Source organism: Pangasianodon hypophthalmus, chromosome 15 (assembly GCF_027358585.1).
Source record: "Pangasianodon hypophthalmus isolate fPanHyp1 chromosome 15, fPanHyp1.pri, whole genome shotgun sequence".
NCBI classification, from domain to species: domain Eukaryota; kingdom Metazoa; phylum Chordata; class Actinopteri; order Siluriformes; family Pangasiidae; genus Pangasianodon; species Pangasianodon hypophthalmus.
Window position 1 is genome coordinate 16,474,393 of NC_069724.1, and position 25,154 is coordinate 16,499,546.

Below are 25,154 nucleotides of genomic sequence, written 5' to 3' on the forward strand. Positions count from 1 at the left end.
AATATGCCATTTTGTAGGTTGTAATGTGGAATTATTCATGCTTAAGAGCGATATTGCAGTTCTTGTCAAAAATTAATAAAGAATGGCATTTGTTTAATATTTCCTTACTTGAGTAATAAAAAAGAGAATGGTTAAATTAAGAACTACAATTAAACCATGATAAAATTGTTTTAATATAAATATATAAATTAATTTTATTTAGAAATTAATGTTTATTTTTATATTTAATGAACCTTAAATGATCAAATTTATAATGTGCCAAAGGGGCAGCACTACTAAGGTTCTGCATGTCTTGTCTTTGGACATTACCTTATTATCTACATGGCAGCCTCCCTAGTGCATATCACATTTTGTCTATTTTCGTGATGCATTTAATATCTATTTAAAACGTGCACGAAAGCTGAAATCTGGAAGTTTTAAAATCGATCAGAAAAAAAGTTTTGAAGAGTTACTGGATTCTTTCATGAGAAAATAGTAAGAAACTTGTTACCAAGAGAAATCAGTTCCACGTTATTGTTACTAGATGGATGATATACAAAAAAAAATCACAGTATAAAAGTTGTCTATATTATGACTTAACTTATATGGATGCCATTAAATTATGGCATAACAGCAGAATTGTTTTATTAGGTAAACTGAAGGAGGGAACATGATCATTTTTAGCAAAACAATGTCTATATAGTTTCTTCCCCCAGTGTGGTATTAATGGTGCTTTCACAGATTGGGTATTTAGGGCATTTGAAGTGGAACTTGGTGCAATTTGATTGCATTTAGCACATACTTCAGCTCGTACTGAGCCAAGAGACAGAGCAAGAGAACACGTAGCACCTGAAAATGTTTTTTCTGGGGTCATTATTTATACTGGTGTAGTATAAAATAATTGTTGTAACTACTTTAGTTTCACCTTATCTAAACATATGGTATATCATGTGTGGTATATTGGATATTAACCACAATCATCAGATAGGAATGAAAATACATAAAAATTCTGGTTGGGCAACAGTATACTCACAGATGATGATGTATATTTAGTGTGAATATTATTTATGTGCCTTATATATATATTACTATATGAGTATAATTTATGTGCCTTTTCATTCTGATCTGATGATAATCCAATAATCCAATGATTATAGTAAATATTCAAGCTTGTATCATGTTCTGTTTGTGATTTATATTTGTATGAATATGTTTGTGTTTATAGGTGCCCATGGCAAGGGCAAGTATTCTGTGGCTCACCGGTGAATATTGTGAGCATGTGCCAAAAATTTCGCCCGACCTTCTGAGGAAAGTGGCCAAGACCTTCACCAGTGAAGAGGACATTGTTAAAATGCAAGCAGTCAACCTTGCAGCCAAACTGTACCTCACCAACTCCAAACAGGTAACACACATCATAAAATACACAAACCATATTTTTTAATGTTTTTGAAGAGAATAGTGAATTAATGTAATTTACTGCGAGAAAATGTGTATTTGAGAAATACACTGTGTATTTTTGGCATGCATATTTTTCACCTCATTTAAGTTACCTTGCTTGAATGTAAATGTCTTTCCATATCAATCTGTGTGTGTGTGTGTGTGTGTGTGTGTGTGTGTGTGTGTGTGTGTGTGGGTGTGGGTGGGTGTGTGTGTGTGTGTGTGTTGGCAGAGTAGTGTTCTGGCAAGTCAGATCATCATAATGAAAAGAAAAACATGTATGCACATACTTTTGTGTACACTCCTCCCCATTTTTAATCTTTAAACTTAAAGTGGTTTTAATTAATAATGAATAATTAAACCCATTATGATTTTTTAAAAAAAATTTGTAGAACCCTTGTATGTGAGGGTGTGGAGGAAGACTGGGGAGGCAGGCGGAATTTTAGCCGAGCTCCAGGCTCGACACTTTTTAGGCTTACTTCTGGTCTCAGCTCCTCCCTCTCAGGAACCAACTTTGCCAGAGCCACATGAACTGCCTCTCTCCACGGTTTCAGGAGACCGAGGTGGTATATTTGACGTGCATCACCTCTATTCGTTTGCCTGACCTCATAATCAACTTCTCCGACTTGCCATGTGACCTCAAAGGGTCCTTGCCACTTTGTGAGTAATTTAGAGCTTGACGTGGGCAGTAAAACGAGTACTTTTTCTCCTGGTGCAAATTTCCATAGCTGAATACCCCTGTCATTCAGTCGGGACTGGCATTCTTGGGCCTGATGCAAATTCTCCTGTGTTAGGTGACTCAAGGTGTGAAGTTTTACTCTCAGGTCCACAACATATGAATCTCATTTTTGCTGTTAGAAGGTCTCTCCTGCCAATTTTCCTTAATGACATCCAAGACACCATGAGGCTTGCACCCACACAATAATTCGAATGGGCTTGTGGGACCTTTCATAGTGCAAACAACAGAGGACACTTATCCCAATTCCAAGCATCATCATGAACGAACTTACAAATCATATTTTAAGCGTTTGATTAAACCGTTCGACCAGCCTAGACTGCGAATGGTAAACACTGGTACGAATCGATTTAATTGCCAATAATTCATACAGTTTGTGAAGAGTGTGCGACATAAATGATGTACCCTGGTAAGTCAGGATTTCTTTTGGGATCCTGACTCGAGAGATAACATGGAGTGACTCTGCAACATGCTGAGATGTTGCAGAGAGGCACGGCTTCTGGGTATCGTGTTGCATAGTCCACTAAAACTATCACAAAGTGATGCCCTTGTGCAGTTCGTTCTAATGGCCTGACGAGGTCCATACCAATTCTTTCGAAGGGGAACTCAATCAATCGAAGTGGGTGCAGTGGCACTTTTGGGGTGGCCAGTGGATTCATTTGTGACATCCCACACACCACCTGCGAATATCGCCACAAATAAATTAAATAAAACATGCAATGAAATGGTTTAGTGTTTTATCCTGCCCCAAATGACCAGCCATGCTAACATGCTAAGGTCTTCATTGCTAACAACTGCATCGTCTCTTCCTTATTTTGAGTGTCCTGCGTCGCTTAATATAACCTATCCTTAATAATTGAAAAATATGGATGGGATAACGCAACATTAGGCTGAATGTGCTCACTATCAATTACTCATGCTTGGTTGTAGGTATGCCTCAGGGTCTCGTCGCGTGACTGCTCCAAGGGGAAGTCTCTGAGGGGACTCCCTGCCAATGGTGGAGTGGCGGAACCCTCCACCCTCCATGTCACCCTGATGCGGATCTGGCGCTGATGGGCCCCGGCACCGCCTCCCCAGCCAACGCTTTCCATACCATGTCTCAATACTGCAGGATCTATGCACAAACACTTCTCTCACTAATGCCTGAAACCCTGGCCAATTTGTCCTAAGAATTACTGGATGGGTGAGGAGAGGACTAACCTTCGCCTCCACATTATACTTTTTCCTTCGGAATTTAATAATGACTGGCACCAACCCCGTGCACACACCTCACCTTTGCCAGTCATGCCTTTCCCAGTACTCCACATTGAATCAGGCTTTGATGAACGGTGGTCTGGTTACACCCGAGGCCTGATGTGTACTAATTTGTATACTCACTGACACGAGTTACGTTCCTGCTCGATCAGGGGGAGGCCTGCATCCCGGACTAGCAGATTCTGCTCCGTCGCGTGAGCTCTGCCAGCTATATCTTGCTCTCTCTCTTTCTTGCCTGTTATGGGAGTCACTGAAAGTAAAAAGAGACACAAATAAGTAGACTGGCAGTAATAAGACATGGATGAGAATCATCAAGTATTACCTGCCAGTTCAACCTGCCTCCTCTTTGTCCACAGCTGATGCTCGACCATGCCCCCTCTGCCATTGAAGGCCATACAGTAGTAAATTTGACACCACCTTACGAAAACTTCTAAATTTATTGACATTTCTTGATCTCTCTTGTGGAACTAAATAGAGGAAAACTTCCTGGCATTATTAAAATGTTTTTATTTACTTATTACTTATAAACACAAGTAGTGTCTTAAAATGTCTTATTCTTTTTAACTCTAGACTAAGCTGTTGGTACAGTACATTCTAAACCTGGGGAAGTACGATCAGAACTATGACATCAGAGATCGTACACGGTTTATCCGGCAGCTGATAGTTCCCAATGAGAAAAGTGGTGCTTTGAGCAAGTATGCACGTCGAATTCTGCTGGCACCCAAACCTGCCCCAGTGCTGCAGTCTGCCTTTAAAGGTACACTCTTCCTCCTCTTTCTCATTCTCATTTGTATTTTTGTATTCATTCTCATTGAATATTTGTACACTGAGAACATTGTAGTTATTTTAGCTCTAAGTTGATATATTCATAAATATTTATAATGCTGTGTCATGACTTTATATATGAACTCGTACATAGGCCACCTGTCCCATTCAGTGTCACACAACAATCTGTGGTTTGCAGACACTCTTCTCAACAGTAGCTAAGTGTATAATATTTGCATAAGTTTTGCAAGGGAATTCTTCCTCCCATTATCTTCTTTTCCTTGACAAGGATGCTCTTGCACCAACAAGATTTTAGACTCACTAATGCGTGGGATGTGTCAGGTAAAACTCAAGAAGCAATCATGTGAAGTGCTGTCATCACAGCCTAGCCTGCTACTCACTGGTTGTTCACCACTTGTAATGAAACACTGGTGTGATAATTTCTGGAATGTAAGTGGTGGTTCCATCAGCTGTGTTTGCTCTTTCTGCATCTGTGTTCATCAGAGTCTGAAGACTGTGGCAGCAGCATGGCTGGATTGATTGGGCTCTCAGATTCAGTGATGGGCTGTTCTGGGCGGCTGTGACAAAACTCGGTTGAAACTATGCTAGAAACTCACTCCTCGGTCAGGCAGTGGCTTTAATTGCCCTCAAACATGATCCCTGTGAAACTTTTCATTTTGGCGAATAAAACAACACTGATCTCTTGTGATCTACATGCTGCTGGATCAGTATTTCTGTCATGTAGTTTATGTGCTCATAAACATTTGCCAGTTTGGTGGGTATGTATGACACTTTTGCTTAGGTATAAAACAAAAATTCATTTGAAATACCCTGAATTTCTGGCAATGTTGGAAAAAGTGTCATGGCGTGGGGATCATGTTGGAAGGAACTTTAAAGCCACCTGCCTTACTATGGAGCATTGCCATCATCCAGCCCATTGAGTTCGACACTTATTTGAATTGCGCAGCATTCTTTTGCACAGTGGCATACATTTCCGCAAATGTAGCATGCATTGTTCTTGCCCACTTTAGAGGCTCACACTGCTTAGATCTTTGATATTTTGGGCTGTTCGTGAGTCTTTCTTGGTGCATCATTTCGACAATCAGTTAACCAGTTAGTGAGAGTGTTTTATATGCATGTGCCATATGTCTGAGTCCTGTTTCCCTGAATTAAGCTTTGACTTCTAGAAGTGATTCACCACTTCTCTGAAAACATGTTTACTCCAAACTATCAGAGATCAAGCTTGTTCTTGAATCCATCTTGAGCACCCTCTGGTCTCTTGGTTTTATGATAATGTTCATTGTCATCAAGCCATCAAATGGATCCAGAGGGAAAATGTGCCCAAGTTGTGTAAGGTTATGCCAGAGACTCATTCCCTTTATTCGAGGATGCTTCAGATCTTGTTTGAAGGTGCAGGTGATTAGTGTTGATGTATCAGATCATTGTCTCCTTTCTTAGTCTCAACAGGCATCAGTTTCACTGGAACTCTAGCAGGAGACACTTGTTTTGTATCTTGTGATATTTCTTTCATTGTCACACTTGGGGATGGCTCAGTTATTCTTTTCATCCATCAATTTTTAGTTTTCTCATCTGCTGCTTGAATCTGAGTCTGTGTGCTATTTTGCAGCATTCACCATCAGGTGGCAGTGTTGTTCTCTTGCCTTTTTGACTTTCTGAATGGAAGGGGAAGCTAAATGAAGAGGGCTAGACCAGAAGGGGCTGTTGCTGACATGAACTGGGCTGGAGAGTAGGCATCACCTCTCTGTGGCTTCCTGGCTTCCTAGGACTTAGTGTTTCCTTTCATTCTGGCATTAAGCACATTCAATTTCATTTTCATTTTTTCTTGCTTTCTTCACTGATTTTTTTTCCCCTCTCTTTCTGTGCTATTTTCTCTCTGTTTCTTCCCTCTTCTAGTGCCTCCTTCCCTTGCATGGTTTCTCGTTTCTTCCTTGCAGTGCATAAGAATTTAATCAAGGCAGATCTTTTTGTGTATAATCCATTTCTGTTTCATTTGCATGAATGTTATATTTCCAAGAATGTTACATTTCTGAGCTCAGTGGTGGTGATAAATTCACTGAGCTCTTACCTGTAGTAACATTACAATGCCTTCTTCATCAGGTGAGCTGTTGGTATATTCAGATGGTTTCTTATTAGATGGTGTTTTATCAGCTATGGATTTAGATATGTTAGTTATGTATCCACCAAATTCACAGTGCACTTTTTCAATAAGCTATAGATATTTCATCAGCTTAACAGTTCATCACCATAGATCTTGACGGTACCTTGTACTTAGTGTTCACTTCATCATTCTAAGTGAAAAGAATTTTTTCACTTTCCAAGATGTTGATCTGGTACAGGTTTACTTTGAATCTAAGCAATCAAGTGTATGTTTCCAACTGAAGTACTGTATTCACATGACTGCATTACTCAGAAATCCCAGCATGATTCAGAATCAACACACACTCTTCCTAACTTTCTGTTTCTGCTGTTACTATTATCCTGCTAATATTTGTGTGACTATGGCCATGGTCATGAATTATCTATGAATTTCTGCTGTAGAGACAGGGCTTGTTGATCATGGCTTATGCAGCTAATATTAGCTGTAATTTCACTAAAAAATGCATGTACTATTCTTCAGTGTCTAGCACATCAGTCCAAAATCTCCCATTGGTGTTTAGTTAGGTGGAGATCTGGTGGCATTGTCCTCCTTGAAGAGACCACTTCTATCAAGATAAAGGTGATCAGTCAGAATAACTTTGGTTATTCTGTTATTAAAACCATGTTGGCTCAGGAGAGAGAGTACAGTGGCTCAGGAAAAAAGAACATTAAGCTCTTGGTCTTTCTGGTAGAACCCAAGGGCCATTTGGCTCTGCTTAATCAGCAGTGAAGCACAGTTATGGGGATGTGAAGAAAAGATGATGTACAGTGGGGTTCAAAAGTCTGAGACCACTAGTGAAAATACTTCTATTCTACATTCTTTTGTACTTTAATACAACAAATTCTATTACAAATTATATTGACAACAACATGTGAAAAGTAGAATATTAGAAATATTTACATGAATTTCAGAGTTTCTTAGTTTTTGGTATGTGCCCTTTTTGCTTTAATGACAGTGAGCTGGCATGGACTTCTCAAGTTTGTGCAAAAAGGTATTGTATGCATTTTAGATAATGCTTCAAGAGATTAGAATGCTGAAATGCTGAAAATCTGACTATTTGTTCAAAGCATGTATAAACCAGTTAACATGGTCAATATCACAAATTCGCTTATATTTAAGGAACCTAGGAATAGTGAAGAATCTTGAATATTAAAAATATTTACTTTCTTTGTTTTAAATAATTCAAAATTCTAAAACCTTCTGTTTATTTCCAGTTTTAAATAGAAAAAAAATCTGAGATTTGGTCTCAGAATTTTGGACCCCACTGTATTTGTGCAAGAAGTTTGTACTGCAGTGAGTTGGGTCCCCATTCACACTGTAACTCAGTTGGAAGCATTTATGCTGGAACATTACTATTAGGAGCCAAAGCAACTTTAGTGTCTTTTTCCTATTGGCCCCAACAGTCTAACATAACAGCTGCTTTCTAATATAAAAATAAACCATCATAATGACTGTATAGTAAAGTATCTATTCCATTTTTCTTTTCTATCTGCATTCTTTTTTCTCCATATCCTCTTTCTGTGACCAGTAGTCATAGCATCTCATTTTCTCTGCTCTGACGGCCCATTTCTGCAGGTCAGTGAGGTCAACAGCCTCTCGCCTTGCTGTGATTAAACACATAAATTCCTGCACTAATATGGATTCTTGAGATGTAGTCAGTCACAGGGAGTGTGCAAGTCTTTATAAAATCCACACTTCAAGTCTTTAGTAATCCACACATTGAGTGGGACAGTGGGATTGTATTAATTACTGTTAAACAGAGGACAGACTGCTGGGCATATGGCAGGGTCCGGCAACTTAAAAGGATGTATATGGTTATATTTTAATAATAAAGACAGAATTAATAAGGTACAAACTATTAAATTAAAAAAAAAACTATTTTAATAAAATTTTAAATATTTGGTTTAAAGTGCACTCATTGCAGCTGATTCCTCCCCACATGTGGTTTGACAATCTATGTTTTAACTCGATCTTTAGTCTAATGCAGGTAGGACAATGTTTAGTCCAACATGACCTGTAGGCAATGAATTCTGTGATTTTGTGATCATATGTACACAAAATATACAGAAGCCTTACAAGATTTCTGGGAAAAATTCTACAAGAACCAATGTGATGATCTCCAGTTAGTTTAAGAATAAACTGAATTTGTTAATATACACTGCTCAAAAAAATTAAAGGAACACTTTTTAATCAGAGTATAGCATCAAGTCAGTTAAACTCCTGGGATATTGATCTAGTCAGTTAAGTAGCAGAGGGGGTTGTTAATCAGTTTCAGCTGCTTTGGTGTTAATGAAATTAACAACAGGTGCACTAGATGGGCAACAATGATACGACCCCCAAAACAGGAATGGTTTTACAGGTGGAGGCCACTGACATTTTTTCCCTACTCATCTTTTCTGACTGTTTTTCACTAGTTTTGCATTTGGCTAGGGTCAGTGTCACTACTGGTAGCATGAGGCGATACCTGGACCCTACAGAGGTTGCACAGGCACTCCAACTCATCCAAGATGTGCCATTGCCAGAAGGTTTGCTGTGTCTCCCAGCACAGTCTCAAGAGCATGGAGGAGATTCCAGGAGACAGGCAGTTACTCTAGGAGAGCTGGACAGGGCCGTAGAAGGTCCTTAACCCATCAGCAGGACCGGTATCTGCTCCTTTGTGCAAGGAGGAACAGGATGAGCACTGCCGGAGCCTTACAAAATGACCTCCAGCAGGCCAATGGTGTGAATGTCTCTGACCAAACAATCAGAAACAGACTTCATGAGGGAGGCCTGAGGGCCCGACGTCCTCTAGTGCTCACTGCCCTGCACCGTGGTGCTCGATTGGCATTTACCATTGAACACCAGAATTGGCAGGTCCGCCACTGGCACCCTGTGCTTTTCACAGATGAGAGCAGGTTCACCCTGAGCACATCTGACAGACGTGAAAGGGTCTGGAGAAGCTGTGGAGAACGTTATGCTGCTTGTAACATCGTTCAGCATGATCGGTTTGGTGGTGGGTCAGTGATGGTCTGGGGAGGCATAGACACGGAGGGATGCACAGACCTCTACAGGCTAGACAATGGCACCCTGACTGCCATTAGGTATCGGGATGAAATCCTTGGACCCATTGTCAGACCCTACGCTGGTGCAGTGGGTCCTGGGTTCCTCCTGGTGCACGACAATGCCCGGCTTCATGTGGCGAGAGTATGCAGGCAATACCTGGAGGATGAAGGAATTGATACCACTGAATGGCCCGCACGCTCTCCTGATCTAAATCCAATAGAACACCTCTGAGACATTATGTTTCGGTCCATCCGACGCCGCCAGGTTGCCCCTCAGACTGTCGAGGAGCTCAGTGATGCCCTGGTCCAGATCTGGGAGGAAATACCCCAGGACACCATCCGTCATCTCATTAGGAGCATGCCCCAACGTTGGCATACAAGCACGTGGGGGCCACACAAACTACTGAGTACCATTTTGAGTTGCTGCAATGAAATTTCAGCAAAATGGACTAGCCTGCTGCATCATTTTTTCACTTTGGTTTTCGGGGTGTGTTTGAATTCAGCCCTCTGTAGGTTGATAATTTTCATTTTCATCAAACGATGTGGCATCCTTTCATTCCTAACACATTGCCCAGTCCATATCAGTATAGATATCCAGCATGATATTTTTCCCCATTGAGATCTGATGTGTTTTCAAAGTGTTGCATTAATTTTTTTGAGCAGTGTATTTGGGAAATAATTATGGGAATTGTAATTTTCCTAACTAAAATATGCAAGTTTGCTTTTAAATCTGGAAACTGTTTTATGCCTCAGCTCAACTCAAGTTATCTGTGTTGAGATTAAACACAGGAAAAGTATGATAATGAAATGTGTGGGCTTGGGAAGAAATGAGAAAAAATTTAATTAAAAAAATTATTTTAGCCTAGGTGTATGTAAACTTTTGGCCTCCAAAGTTATAATCAATTAGGGTATCTAGTTTATTTCCATAAGAGTTCATTTTTAAAAATAACTAAGCTCTCACACACTTTTTCAGCTCAGTCTGTGAGATTCAGGTGATGCAGGGCTTTGTAATGGCCACTACAATACTTTGTTGTATTTGAGCCATTTGTTACAACCTTGGTGTGCTTAGGATCATTGTCCTGCTGAAAGACCCAGTTGCAACCAAGTTTTAACTTTATGGCTGATGTTTTGAGGTGTTGCTTCAGTATTTTTAGATAATTCTCCTTCCTCATGATCTATTTTCTGAATTGCCCCAGTCCCTTCAGGGTCTTCTTACTTGCATGACAGCCTTTCAGGCCATGGTGATGTAGTTCTCCCTCAATGATGGATGTATATACTTTGATATCTAATGGTACCTTCAGTTTTTGGAAATGACTTCTAAGGAAGAACCAGACTTGTGGAAGTCCAGAATTTTTTCTGTGGTCCTTACTGAGTTGCTTGGATTTTCCCATGGTGTCAACTTGGTATATGTAAACTTTCAACCGACAGGAGTTCTGATATAGTGAATTAAAGCTGAAATAAATTTGTCTCTAATCAGTTGTTTTAAAATTACCTCAATGTGTGAAAGTGATGTGAACAGCAGATGGAGATGTCCTAACTGACTTGCCAAAAGACAGTATCGGAACATGGAAAGTCCTATTTGTATGCAAACATTTAGCCTCAACTATAGGCTACAGGTTTACAGTGTTGAGCTTTGTATTTCTTTAATTTGCTGAGAACTTTAATATTAGTTATTTTGCTCAAATTTGCAGAAGCTTTCACAGTTTTGAGTAGACTGCTCTCCATTTCTCTTTTCCGTTTTTTTTATTGCTTGTTTTCATGTCTCTTTCACTCAGATCGGGATCGTTTTCAGCTCGGCACACTGTCCCACACTCTGAACTCTAAAGCCACAGGCTATCTGGAGCTGTCTGATTGGCCGGATGTGGCTCCTGACCAATCTGTGAGAAATGTGGAGGTGGTGGAAGCGGTAACAACCATTACTAAATGTCGTTTGTTAAATGACAGCAGATGTTGTATCACTCTCTTGCATGTGTTTCTTTGGGGAGAATTCACTATGTTTGCATTTTCCTTTTGTCAAATTCCTATATGGGACAAAATGTACAGTTGTACATGTATAAGCGTTTAGTTGCAATATTATGTAGTTCTACTGGGGAAAAAAATCATTGTGTGTGTCTGTGTAAGGCAAATGAATGGGCTCCATCTGTCAGCAAAGCCAAACCTACCACATCAGATGACAAGTTCTACTCAGACTCTGGAGAGGAAGAAGAGGATGAGGAGGAGGAATCTGATAGCAGCAGTGAGGACAGCAGTAGCAGCGGTGAAGGTTGGTTTTGTGTGTGTGTGTATGAAAGGCATGGAGTCATAGTAAATTTAAATTGTTCTGTTTATGGTAATCTGTGTGTGTGTGTGTGTGTGTGTGTGTGTGTGTGTGTGTGTGTAGAGTCAAACAGCAACACAGAGAGTGAGGAAACTGATGAAAGTAGCAGTGAATCTGATGAGAGCTCCAGTCAATCAGAGAAGAGCAGCAACTTGGGTTCTGACAAGAAAAAAAGGAAAACTCAGAAAAACAAAGAGCTTCAGCAGGGCACAAAACCCAGGAAAGACAGGTACCAATTCTTTTTACCACTTACACCAGTCAGCCATAACATTAAAACCACCTGCCTAATATTGTGTAGGTCCCCCTTGTGCCGCCAAAACAGCTCTGACCTCATGGACTCAACAAGACCTCTGCAGGTGTGCTGTGGTATCTGGCATCAAGACCTTAGCAGCAGATCCTTTAAGTCCTGTGAGTTGTTATGTGGGGACTCCATGGATTGGTCTTGTTTGTCCAGCGCATCCCACAGATGCTCGATCAAATTGCGATATGGGTAATTTTGGAGGCCAAAATTTACCCAAATTTATCCAAAGTTTATGTAGGTGGTACTTGTCAAAGTAACATCCACATCCAGTATGGGCACTCTGACCGGTTTGCGGCTATAAAGCCCCATACGCAGCAAGCTGTGATGCACTGCGTGTTCTGACACCTTTCTGTCATAGCCAGTATTAACTTTTTCAGCAATTTGTGCTACAGACAGGCTAGCCTTCACTCCTCTTGTGTATCAGAGCCATGGGTGCTCATGAATCTCTCACTGGTTCACCGGTTGTCCTTCCTTGGACCACTTTTGGTAGGTGCTAACCACTACATACCAGGACCACCCCACAACACCTGTCTTTTTGGAGATGCTCTGACCCAGTCGTCTAGCCATCATAATTTGGCCCTTGTCAAAGTCACTCAGATCCTTACACTTGCCCATTTTTCCTGCTTCCAACACAATTTTGAGAACTGATTGTTCACTTGCTGCCTAATATAACCCATCACTTGACAGGTGCCATTGTAACGAGATAATCAATTTTACTCACTTCACATGTACTAGGAATGTATCCTAATTTCAACTTATGTAAGTTACTGGCTACAGTGCTTTAAAATGAAGTGCTTTTTTAAGGTAGGTAAAAAAAAAAAAAAAATTACCAACAGCCAATCAGAGAGTCCACTATAACACTGTAATTAAAGGCAAAAGAATTCAGAAATAAGAAAATTTGTCCTAATCTTCAAAAGTATAGAGTTGCTTTTTTGTGGTAAATGGGTGAGGCATTTATTTCTTCATTAATTTGGTGCTCTGGCAATCACTGACACAGATGCCAAATTTTTTCTCAGATGTACTAGTCTGTCTGACCAGGGGGTACTTATTCCCTTCTCTGTCCAGTATAAAACTGTGCAAGATTGCATTTGTCTTTTTAGACATTGAACAAGCTAATGCGTGTGAGAGGACCAACACACATGCATTTTTTTTTTTCAAATTATACTCATCTGAGTTAGTGAGTGTTAGGTTAAAAAAATAATGATTTTTAAGCATGCGTGTCCTTACATGTATCCTCACACAGTGGCTTTTTTGTAACATATTTTAAGAGACATTCCAAAAGACAGAATCTAGAAAAGTTTCAGAGAAGAACATGAAAAACAAAAGAAATACAGAAAACTAGCAAAACTGAAGACATGTAAAGAGGATGTATAAAGATCTGTAAGATATGTGGAACAAAATGAAAACCTCATGATTTTCTTTGCTTAAGAAAGCAGCCCCTTTTTCTTTTTTTCTTTTTTTTCCTCTTCTGTTGTTTATTGAATAATGTACAACATTTAGTTCTGGTCCACTACTTTGACTGCACAGGTGGCATTCCCAGAGGGCTGATATTTAGTATAACAGCACTGGTATATTTCACTGTTTGTATCCGTCCACTTGCCTGTGTTCACTACATAAAATTCCAATTCTAGCAATGTTTGTTACATTGAAACCATTACTGATGCAATTATTTATAAAAACCATTATTGATCCAATTCTAGCAATATTTGTTACATTGAAACCAAACTCTTACTATGGGCTGTCAGTCAGTCTGTGTGCAGAAGTGCTTTGAAGTCTCTATCAATAAATACATCTTTATACTGGTTCAGTAGATCAGGGACTAAGAATAAATATTGTTATATTTAAATAACAAAGTGCTATTTTAAGTACTTTATGAAGAGAACGGTCTTTAGTCGTTGTTTGAAGACAGCCAGTGACTAAGCATTTTAGACATCTAGGGGAAGTTTATTCCACCACCTAGGTGCCAGAACAGAGAAGAGCCTTCTGATGCATGCCCTCCTTGTACCCTGAGAGATGGTGGGACCAGTTGAGCAGTGTTACAGGATCGGAGGGAATGTGGTACAATGCTGGGTGTTCTGAGTGCTTTAAAGATGATGGGTGCTGGTCCATTTTTGGCTTTGTAGGCAAGCATCAGGGTTTTAAATGTAAGCCAGTGGAGGGAGCATAGCAATAGAGTGGTATGTGAGAACTTGGGAAGGTTGAAATGTTGTGCAGCTGCATTTAGGATCAGTTGCAAAGGCCGAATGGTGCTCAGAGGCACACCTTCTAGGAGTGGGTAGCCAGTCTCAAAATGACAAGGGACTGAACAAGCACCTAAGTGGCTTCTGTGGATAGCAATGAACAAATCCTTATGATTTTGTAAAAGAGAAACCAGCATGAACTTGTCAGTTAAGCAATGGCTGAGGAGAGGACAATTGATTGTCTGGTTACCACAGGAGTGCCTGCAGTGACAGAAGGTGAGATCTGAGAGTTGTCCAGAGAGATCACAAGATCCTGACATGGGGAGGCATCTCCTGGAATGAATAGCAGTTCAGTTTTGCTGGGAATAAGTTTCAGCTGATGAGCTGTCATCCATGATGAGATGTCTGCCAGACATGCTGGAATCTGAGCAGAAACATCAGTGTCTGAGGGAGAAAAGGAGAGGATTGTGTCTCCTCCACATAGCAGTGGTATGAAACCTCACCAAAAGATTGAGTATAGAAGGAGAACGGATGATGACCAAGCGCTGAGCCTTGTGGGACACTAGTGGAGAGTCTGCAAGGAGCAGATGTGGATCCCCTTCATATCACCTGATATGACCGTCCCTTCAGGAAGAAAGCAAACCATTGCCATGCTGTGCCATGAATTCTAAAACTCATGAGGATAGACAAGAGAGTCTTGTGACTGACTGTCAAATGCTGCTGAAAGGTTGAAGAGGAGTAATGATAGTTTGGCTGCATGTAGCTTCTTGGTGACAGCTTCAAGGGCGGTTTTGTGGAATGTGCAGCTTTGGACAGTTGATTTTAGACAGCATGTTCAAGGATTTTAGAAAGAAAAGAGAGACTTGATACCGGCCAGTAGTTGTAGATGTCTTTGGGACCCAGAGTGGGTTTCTTTGGGATGGGAATAACCCTTGCTGTCTTAAATGCATTTGGTACATGACCAGATGTTTTTGAGTCATTAATGATTCTAGCGATAAAGGGGAGGTAGTCTTGTGAGATGGTCTGGAGCATTGTGGAAGGAAGGAAGTGTTGGGATTGCAGGACAGGATGATCATGAGATCATGAGAAATGTGTCAGAGAAAGAGAAGGGTAGTGTAGAAGTCAGTATAGGAGGGAAGGTCTGGCAGATTTTTTTTCAATTTTCCCATCAAAAAGGTTGCAAAGTCATCATTACTCAGAGAGGATGGTGAAGGGGGAGCTGGCAGGTTAAGAAGTGAAAATATGTTATGGAGCTTGTGAGGATTTTGTGCAGAAGCTTCCAGCTTTTCCTTGTAAAAGGCAGCTTTAGCAGAAGTTACATCAGATGAGACCTTGGACAGGAGAGAGAGTGGTGTGAGATGAGATCTCTATATATTAATTTCTTGTTAATAAAACAGTTGTATAATAGCAATCGTGCTGTTGTATTGAGTCCAGCAAGAGCAACAACGCTGCTATATTGAATATCAGCACGGCGGCAAGTAATCAGAGCCGTGCTGATGTTCAATACAGCAGCGTTGTTGCTCGTGACATATTGCTTAATGAACTCTCAGTGTAGCACTATGGCTAATGTTTGCTCCAGCTGTGGGAGTATGATATTTATAGGCTCATTAATATTCAGATGATTCAAATGCGACATATAGGTGGTTTGACAACCATGCAGCACACTGGCCTTCTGTAAGGGATACAGAAAAGAGAATATGCATGTGGTTGCATGTGTATCACATTAATAAAAATTTGTGAAACATGGGAATGCCATCTTTTTGTTTTTTGGTTGTCCTCAGAAGTATACCAATCTACACACCCAAATCCATGTGTTTTTTGTGTTTCAGTGACTCAGATGTGGACCAAAACAACAGGCATTTGGGTAAAGCTGGTTTGGGAAGTGAGTCGAGCACCTCAGAGGACACTTCGTCTAGCTCAGAGTCCGACTCTGATTCTGACTCCCCAGCTAAACAGAAACCAAAAAGCACACCAGTCAAGAAGGTAAGAGAGGTGGATATGTGGGTTTGGTTAGCTAGTGATACATGAAGCATATTATATTTATCACCTCTTAATGACTAAAACATGATACTGGTTTTGATCCCTGTGTTATCTTTCAGTAAGCAAGAACAAACTGTTTGACTTCAAGAATATAATTTAACAGAACTGCATTCATGGTATAAAACTGATGAAATTGTTTACAGTAGTGGGCTCAGAATTCTGGAAGCCATTCTAAGTTGCTTTATACAGTATCTATTGGCAAAATTGCATTGCATGATCTTTGCATATTTTTATCTAAAATATTTTTGGTTTTTTTTCTTTCTTTCTTAGTTGGAAGAACAACCTAAGAAAGCAAAAGAAGTTTCTCTCTTGGATCTGGATGACTGTAAGTTTCCATAAAAATAAAATAAAAAATGAATAAAATTTTATTTTAACTCTTAATTCTGTAATTAAGAGTAACACGTACACGCTTACTCACACAATGGCCGCTTTATTAGGAACACCTGTATCCCTGCTTAGTCATGTACTTGTTCAGTCATGCTAATCTCCTTGGCTTTTCATGCACAACAGTCTCTAGAGTTTACACAGAATTATGTGCAAAAAAAGACTGGCAGTTCTGCAGCGGAAATGACACTTGTTGATGAGAGAGGTCAGAGGAGAATGGCCAGACTGGTTAGAGTTGATGGGAAGCCAGGATGCTCCCCATGGTATAAGGCCTCACTGAATGGTTTGAGGAGTATGAAAATCATCATCATATGTTATAAATCATGTGGCATTGCCTTTGCACCAGATCTTAACCCAGATGAATGCTTATGGGAAATTTTGCACCAACGTGTTAGACATCGCCACCACCATCACCAATTGAGAGAACATGTGTGGCGTTCTGGGAAAACCTTCAGTTATGGCTGTGGCTGAATTCTGGAACACAGCTAAAATGGCTGAGAAAGCTAAAAAAAAATTTTTTAAAATAAAAATAATAATAATAAAGTTTTGACCAAAATTGTTTTTTCCTGCCTGTAACTTGAACCTCTGCTTTACGAAAACCTAAATATATTTCTCCAGAAATGCTTTATTGACTTTCTTGCCCAGGCTTACTGCAAAGATCATGTAAGGTAGATAAGGTTTAAGAAACGTGGCAGCAAAAATGACTGTAGTCTGTGAATAAAGGCAGATATATTGATAGTCAGTATTTTATTCATTACATGTTAGCACACGTTAGGATTGCTTATGATCAATATGTATAAAAGAGAAACATATTTCAGTTCTGGAAAACCTGTAATTTTCCAAAATGTATATTGTAGAAAATGTCAAAATTTCCTTGTGGGTTTCTAAGGGCTTTCCCAGGCTGCCACATGCATCTTTGGAAGAATGGTATTAAAACCTTCCAGTATAGTTCCAGAGACTGGTACAGTCTATGCCAAGGTGCATTGATGGTTGTACAAAATATCAAAAATATATTTAACAAACCATGTGTCAGTTACTGGCACTCCTAGAAATTCTGTCCTACAAAATGTAACTGAAGCATGTTCAGGAACTCTTAGGACTTTCTTTCTCATATGAGGTGACACATGAAGTCATTCAACACCATGCGGAAGATTATAGAGTACACAAATAAAATGAGACAAAAATATATTGAGCTTAAGAAATAAGGCATTAACTATATAAAAAAAACAGCTACGCACCTAAAATGTTTGTATCCAGTATTAGAGCAATAATTGAGAAGTTTAAATCCACCCAGAGCTGTACTGAGCCTGCTTGTAAGAAGGCGCAAGTGTAATTTGCCCCCACACACAGTGAGGAGGATGGGTAGAGAGGCAGAAAACTTCTCCAAGCATAACGGGATTAGACTGGCAAAAAATGATAACGTTTTGGGAGTCAAGTCTCCAAATGTACAAATAGCCATCTCAATGCCATCAAACTCTTTGGAAGCCGTGCCAGAAAAAAACCCTTTCTTTCATCTAACCACAAATGTAAACACCTGGAGCATGCTGGATGTTAATGTTACATTGTCTGGAAGTGGATTCTATGGTCTGCTGAAACAAAAATAGTTTTTTTAATTTATTTATTTATTTATTTAGCAAGAAACCATTTTTTGTAGTTATACAGAAAAGAACCTAATTTCCTCTGTTAAGTATGGTGAAGGATCTCTGATGTTGTGGGGATGTTTTTGGCTAGTAGGGCACATCTGATATAGCTCTAGCAGGAACCAACCAGGGAGCATCCTTATAAAGTACCCAGTCCACTTCAACTGGCTCTTTTCCATGCAGACAAGCAGCAGCTCTACACTGAGGCTCTCACAGATTGTCAACCTTCTCACCTTGTCATGGAGATGAAGCCAAGCAACCCCTGCAGGAACCTAATTTCTGCCATCTGTATTCGTGGCCATATTCTTTTCGTCACTGCCCACATCTTGAGACCATAGGTGAGGATAGGGTCATAGATTATCCAGGAAACAAATAGCTATTTAAGGTGCTTATTTTCATGTCACACGCTTCATACTCGGCAGTGAAACAGGCATTCTGTTGTCTTCTTTGGATGGTACCAAGAGAACATTATCTGCAAATAACAGTGATGTTACCTTTTGTCCCATATATTGGACATCTCTTCAACCTTGACTCCAACCTATCTTGCCCATGAAAACAACAAACAGGAATGGAGAAAGACAGACCTGCTGGAGACAAGCACACGGTTTGAACTTAATGCCAAGAATATGGACGCAACCATCACTGAGGTCCTACAGAGACTGGATCGCAGACCCAGAGAACCCATATTCCTGCAGTACCTGTTTTCACTGGCTTGAGGAGTTCCTTAAAGTGCTCCTTCTACCAAAAAGTAGTCACAATAAGAATTTTTTGACTGAAAAATATGAATTATTGTGTGTAATATTTATTTTATAGTGCCATTTTCTCATTTGTTCTAAAGGGTGCCAATAATTATGGAGGGCACTGTATTTTTTTGTATCTTTATACATCTTTGTTTATGAATAACTAGCATTTTTGTGTATTTATGAACATTGTTTTTTGTAGTTTCACCCACTGTAGTTACCACACCCAAGAGCTCCATCCTCTCCCCAAGTCTTTTGTCTGACCTACAAGGCCTCTCGCTTTCTGCCTCTTCCACCCCGGCCATCCAGGTGCGTGTTCATAGTTGTTTTCCTTTATGCATCTGTAGTTCCTGCTCTTCTCTCCTGTAAGCAGGATGAGATGTTTTTCTGGTGCTGGAACATTGTGTGTGTGTGTGTGTGTGTGTGTGTGTGTTTGAATGTGAGATTGTTGACCTTTTTGAGTGTGAAAGTGGCTTCCTCTCACATGAGAAATGTCTGAGAGAAAGTGTGAGTGTTTGAATTGGAAAGGAATATGTCCCTGAAAGATGAATGGAGTGGAATTCCTTCATCCATTTCTGTCTCTATTTTCTGCCTTTTCTTCTCCGGCTTTGTTCTACACACACACTGAGCATGCTTTCTCTTATCAGTCTGTTTGCTGAATTTGAATTAGATTGAAATTGATTTTTTTTCTATTTGGTCTGATTCAGTTTCACGCTGCACAAAATTAAGAAAACCAGGATTTGCTTTTTTTCACAAAAGCATCTGAGTGACATAAAAGGAGAAAAGGAGAGGGGATACAAATAAACAAATTTCTTTCATTCATTCTTGCTAAATGTAACCATGGAAAGTGTAAGCAAACCTTTTGCATGTGTGCATAAAAATCAAATGTCAATTAAGAATGTCTGCTGGGGGTTCAGCCTGTGGATGATCATCCTTATGTTTGCTTTAACAGTTCAAAAAGTTCAAACTGTTATGACTCTACATATTATTAACATGGTAATACGTTCACACGTATGTATGCATGTATGTGTATATACACACACACTGATCAGCCATAACATTAAAACCACCTGCCTAATATTGTGTAAGTCCCCCTCGTGCCACCAAAACAACTCTGACCCATCAAGGCATGGACTTTACAAGGCCTCTGCAGGTGTGCTGTGGTATCTGGGACCAAGACGTTAGCAGCAGATCCTTTAAGTCCTGTAAGTTGTGAGGTGGAGCGGACGTGTTTGTCCAGCACATCCCACAGATGCTCAGTTGGATTGAGATCTGGGGAATTTGGAGGCCAAGTCAACACCATGAACTCTTTTTCGCTTCCCACGTGTATCAGTGAGACTTAGGTGCCCATGACCCTGTTGCTGGTTCACCGGTTTTCTTTCCTTGGATCACTTTTGGTAGGTACTAACCACTGTATACTGGAAACACCCCACAAGACCTGCTGTTTTGGAGACGCTCTGACCCAGTCATCTAGCCATCACAATGTGGCCCTTGACAAAGTCGCTCAGATCTTTATGCTTGCGTATTTTTGCCCCTTGACTGGTGTTATTGTAATGAGAGAGTCACTTCACCTCTCAGTGGTTTTAATGTTATGGCTGATCAGTGTGTGTGTGTGTTTGTTTGTTTGTTAATGAACAACACCTGAACTAACCATTGGCTGCATGGGGAGAATTTTTGCCCAGATTCCAAATGTCTTTTAAAAAAAAAAATTGATTGTTTACTGTTTGCCCACTATACACTAGCCTTTGCCATAACTAGTCCTTATGTGCCTAAGCTCAGCCATATTTGGCCCAGATTTCTCAGGTATCTATCCCAGAATCCCTATAGACACTTCCCTGCTCTGTCTCCATTCATCTCTCCATCATCACCAGGTTAGCAGGGTTGCCTGGGTTACCATGGAGTTGCCAACAGAGAGGATAGGGGGAAATGTAGGGTAGTCCACAGCTGCTTGATTGACAGATTCATCAAAACTACTGTGCTGCTATAGGCTGTTAGGCACAGGTCATTAGAATACTCCCCGTGAGGCTAGGCTGCAGTCTAATCAGAGCTGGAATAAAGGGCAAGATGGAGAAGAGAATGAACCGGCTGATTTCACGTCAATGCTATGCATAAATACATTACAGGCCTTTAGAATCTTGGTCACAGTGGATAAACCCAATATTTGTTACACACACAGAAGCACACGCACGTATACACATTCATCCATGCCTAAAAGGAGACCTATGCAGAAAGTCTTGTGTAATCAATTATACTCTAAATCATATTCATAGAAGAAAAATATTTCAGTAATTTACCCGTCTGTTATTTAAGGAATGAAACACTTGGGGCCCTGCTGTTATAGGAAAATAAGTGATGGGTCACCTGAGGTGAAGTGGAGAGCTTTTACCTCCCCAAAGCTAATTATTTAACTAGAACAGCACACCCAGAAGTGGTTATTCCCCACATATCACTTCCATTTCCCAATGTTCTTATATTTATTAAGGAATGATGTTATATTTTTCTAATTATAGTTACATTTCATGTTGTGGAACATCCAGGAAAAAAAATTGTTTCTGTTATCACTTACATTATAACAGCACTAGCCTCACTTTTTGTTGAATAGCAAAAATAAATCTTGTTACTGAGAAACCACAAACTGCAAAGCCCTGTGTCCTGTGTTGAAAAACTTAAAGGAATAGCTTTAACTCTGACACTTGCAAAGTGATGACACTGCAGACCCCTTCCAAAAATGTTAGATAAATGTCTTCCACAATTACACAGTTAATTTTTTTTAATAAATATGTCAGTATGGAGCATCCACCATACATGTCCCTGTGAAAGTTGTTACCATATAATGGTATGATTTTTCTGTGACCACTCAGAATGAAGAATTCAACGGTGCTATGATATATAGTGATAATGATGATGAAAAATAATCAAATAATATAAAAGTATGCCTTCTGTTTCATTTTCTGCCAAAGTTCTTAGCTGCTGTTCTTTGCAATTGAGGAGTGAAAAAGGAAATCGGTAACACCGTTTACATTCATAAATCATCTGGACATGTTGTTAGTAGCTGGTCACCAACATCAAAAAAAAATATAAGCTTGCCAGTCAACTGTAAATATTGGCTCTGTTGTATGGGCCAGAAATTGGTCTTATTGTACAGTTGTCATACAGTGGAAATTTTCAGCCATACGTGTAGCCAAAGAATATAGTCAGCGTACATGCGCACAAATGCGTGTGTTCTCAGCGGTACTTATCAGCTTTCTTTTTTGGACCAGGCATGGGGTGGGTGGCGGATGAGGAGGTGGTAGGGGGTCAGCTGTGATGTCTGCCTCTTTCTCTAATAACATTTTGACATTGGGATTCATTCAAAAACACAGAGTTTCTGATAGCGTTTCATTCATAATTAGTGAGAGGAGGACAGGTATTGGCCTGGGGAAATTGAACTGTCGGAGGCAAGCACAAGCCAGCTAGCCAAAACCTGCCGGCCGTTTGACCCCATCACACAGAGGGGGACGTGTCATAATTTGTTCATTTGATACCCATCAGCCAGCGCTGACCCTGCTGCATTTGTAGTGTGCCCAGTTTGAGCTTCATTATCACTCAGGAGCATGGACAAAATATAAACCACACACGCGCGCACGCGCACACAGACACACACACACACACACACACACAAATACATATATAGCCTGCACTGTACAGACAGTGGTCACAGATAATACAAGCACGTATCTGTGTTAATCTCGTTCAAGTGACCATGGTTCTCAAATACTTGAACTGCCCGATCGCAGCAGTTGTGTGAATATAAATGTTATGGTTAGAATTATGTGGCAGTACAGACAAACATATTCGGTTATGATTGCCACCTGAAAGCATACATAGTCTCTTCTTAAAGCATGTTTTCAGATTTCTCTGTGATACTAAAGATCTGTAAATTAATAAGCATTAAGCAAGGATAGATTTATGAAATGTATATCCTCAAATACGTTTTAATTATTGTTGGTAAATACTAGAAAAAATCATTTTTCCTACCGAACCAGAACTGTGTGGGCATGTCAGCTTGCATAATGATTGGTAGCAGCATCTAACCCTACCCTAACATGGTAAACAGCTACTTTTGAAATGTGGGGTGTGTTTTATACCTATTTACAGGGCATTGGTTATCGTAGCAAGTGGCCAAAGTGCCATCTGCATTATTTCTATTGCAGCACGAGATTATAATGGAGTTTATAATGGAGTTTGAAAAAACATGGGCTCAAACCATAGTTTGAATCATGCCATAAACAGATGAGAGTGAGAGTGCTGTAATTTCAGCTTCTGTGGAGAGGCAAAAGGGGAGATGATGTTAGCATATTTCGAATTCTTATTTGTACATGGAATGACCTAACATCACCTACTCCCAGTATAGTCCTGTCCATCTCAAACCAAAAATCTCTTAACTGAATGCACCATCATTATTCATGTTTTGAACTTGATGGCAAGTTCACCATGAAATCTACAGATGGTAAATAAGGTTTTAAAATCTTACTGCAAAAATAAATTGCTAAATTTGAATTTGGATTGGATTTTTTTTTATTTATTTAAATAATCTGAGCTTCTCTGTGTGTTCTGTACATTTCTAAAAATTTATGATAAGCAAAGAGATCAACAGACTTTTTACTCATCACACTTTTTGTTGATCTTTTTTTTTTTTTTTAAACTGATCACACAGGGATTGATGCAGAACACACAAATAGATTAGATGGACATTATAGGCAAAAGGTTGGCCTATTTTTGTCATCTGTGTATATGAACTTGAGAGACCCACAACCACTCTGTACATCAATTTGTAGCTGAATGTGAGGGCGAATTTATGGTAACTGATCAGCACTGACATGATCATCAGAATGGTGCATTTGTGGTGTTGCTGCTGTAGCTCATAATGTTTGCAACTACTTTTGATCACCGGGTATACACATTTGTTCCATGATTGTTTACGCAACCCTTAATGACATTAGTATAAAGCAGTGTGAATGCCACTATGCATGACCCCACAAAAGCATGTACGGTACTTTTACTACTTTAATATTTTAAATACGTTGGTTACTTTTGTAGTTTTGGAGAACCCTGAAAATGATTGTTGACATTTTCTAAAAGTGTACTGGTGTTTCTAAGATCATACCACAGAAAATTAACACGCTGGTGCAAACACACAGTTGCTCAGTCTTTGAAGCCACCTCTAAAATCTTAATTCTGTATCTAAATAGAAGTGCCTCATATATAACTAAATCATATTACAGGCAGATATAGAAATAGATTTTCATATACTTCAGCCATTATTTTTTTTCCCTACTGTGGGATGTGAATGTTGTGTTTGTCAGCATCTTTTTGTCGGAATGTGAAGGTGACTACAGCGAGTGGCCATCCATCACTCCACTTCCTTCTAGCTTATTCATAATAAGGTGCTCAATCAAACTCCCCTACACACACACACACACCCCTGCTGAGTGTGAGTGTGTGTGGTCAAGGTTAGTCTCCTATCCTCTTGTTATTTACTCTTACAGAGCAGAGGTGGTCATCACTCTGTGTGTGTGTGGGGCAGTGATAAGTGAAGTGTTGTTTGGTCCTTGAGTAGAGTGACAGTGTGGTCATCATGCTAAAATAAAGAGCAAGGTAAAGTGATGTTAACATGATGGTTGGCTTTATCAACACAGCCTGCCCTGACACCACCAAATGTCTACACCACCTCTGCTTATTGTGTCTGCCTCAAAATGTGTGTTAGGGACAATATGGTTAGAGTTTGTGCTTTTCTCATGTTTGTACGTTCAGATATATTGTTCCTCCTTATGAGAATTGAGCAGGTGTTATGGCCATTTCTGTGGCTTTTCTATGGGTGTAAATCAAGTAAAGGATATGCAACTATATGGAACATGTCCCTAGATAAAAATAGTGTTTTAGTTCATTAGTTAGCTAGTTAAAATATTGTGGAAGTTAGGATGAATGACGTTAGTTGAGCATTTTTGTGCATTTCAGAGATGCTATGCTGCAGAGGCTTATTGTATATTGTCTTAAGTTGCAATATCTATGCTCATCTGTAACTCATCTTTTTTCTCTTGAGAAAGGGTGGGAAAAAAGGCAGAACTGTCCCCATCTGGTTGACTTTAATACCTAATTATATGGTAGCTATGAACCCTGAAATAAGTAGTGATCATCCTCAT

At 39.8% G+C, this 25,154-nt stretch overlaps 1 protein-coding gene across 2 annotated transcripts in view; it reads left to right on the top strand.

Annotated features, from left to right (window-relative positions):
* Positions 1-25,154, top strand: part of ap3b1a (adaptor related protein complex 3 subunit beta 1a) — an 80,060-nt gene that overhangs the window by 26,038 nt on the left and 28,868 nt on the right. For both annotated transcript variants that reach the window (XM_026928844.3, XM_026928843.3), the window contains exons 15-22: positions 1,205-1,381; positions 3,977-4,163; positions 11,146-11,276; positions 11,492-11,633; positions 11,751-11,916; positions 15,998-16,151; positions 16,479-16,533; positions 19,175-19,281. In XM_026928844.3, coding sequence (XP_026784645.2) covers positions 1,205-1,381; positions 3,977-4,163; positions 11,146-11,276; positions 11,492-11,633; positions 11,751-11,916; positions 15,998-16,151; positions 16,479-16,533; positions 19,175-19,281 — 1,119 coding nt within the window. The remainder of the gene's footprint in view (positions 1-1,204; positions 1,382-3,976; positions 4,164-11,145; positions 11,277-11,491; positions 11,634-11,750; positions 11,917-15,997; positions 16,152-16,478; positions 16,534-19,174; positions 19,282-25,154) is intronic.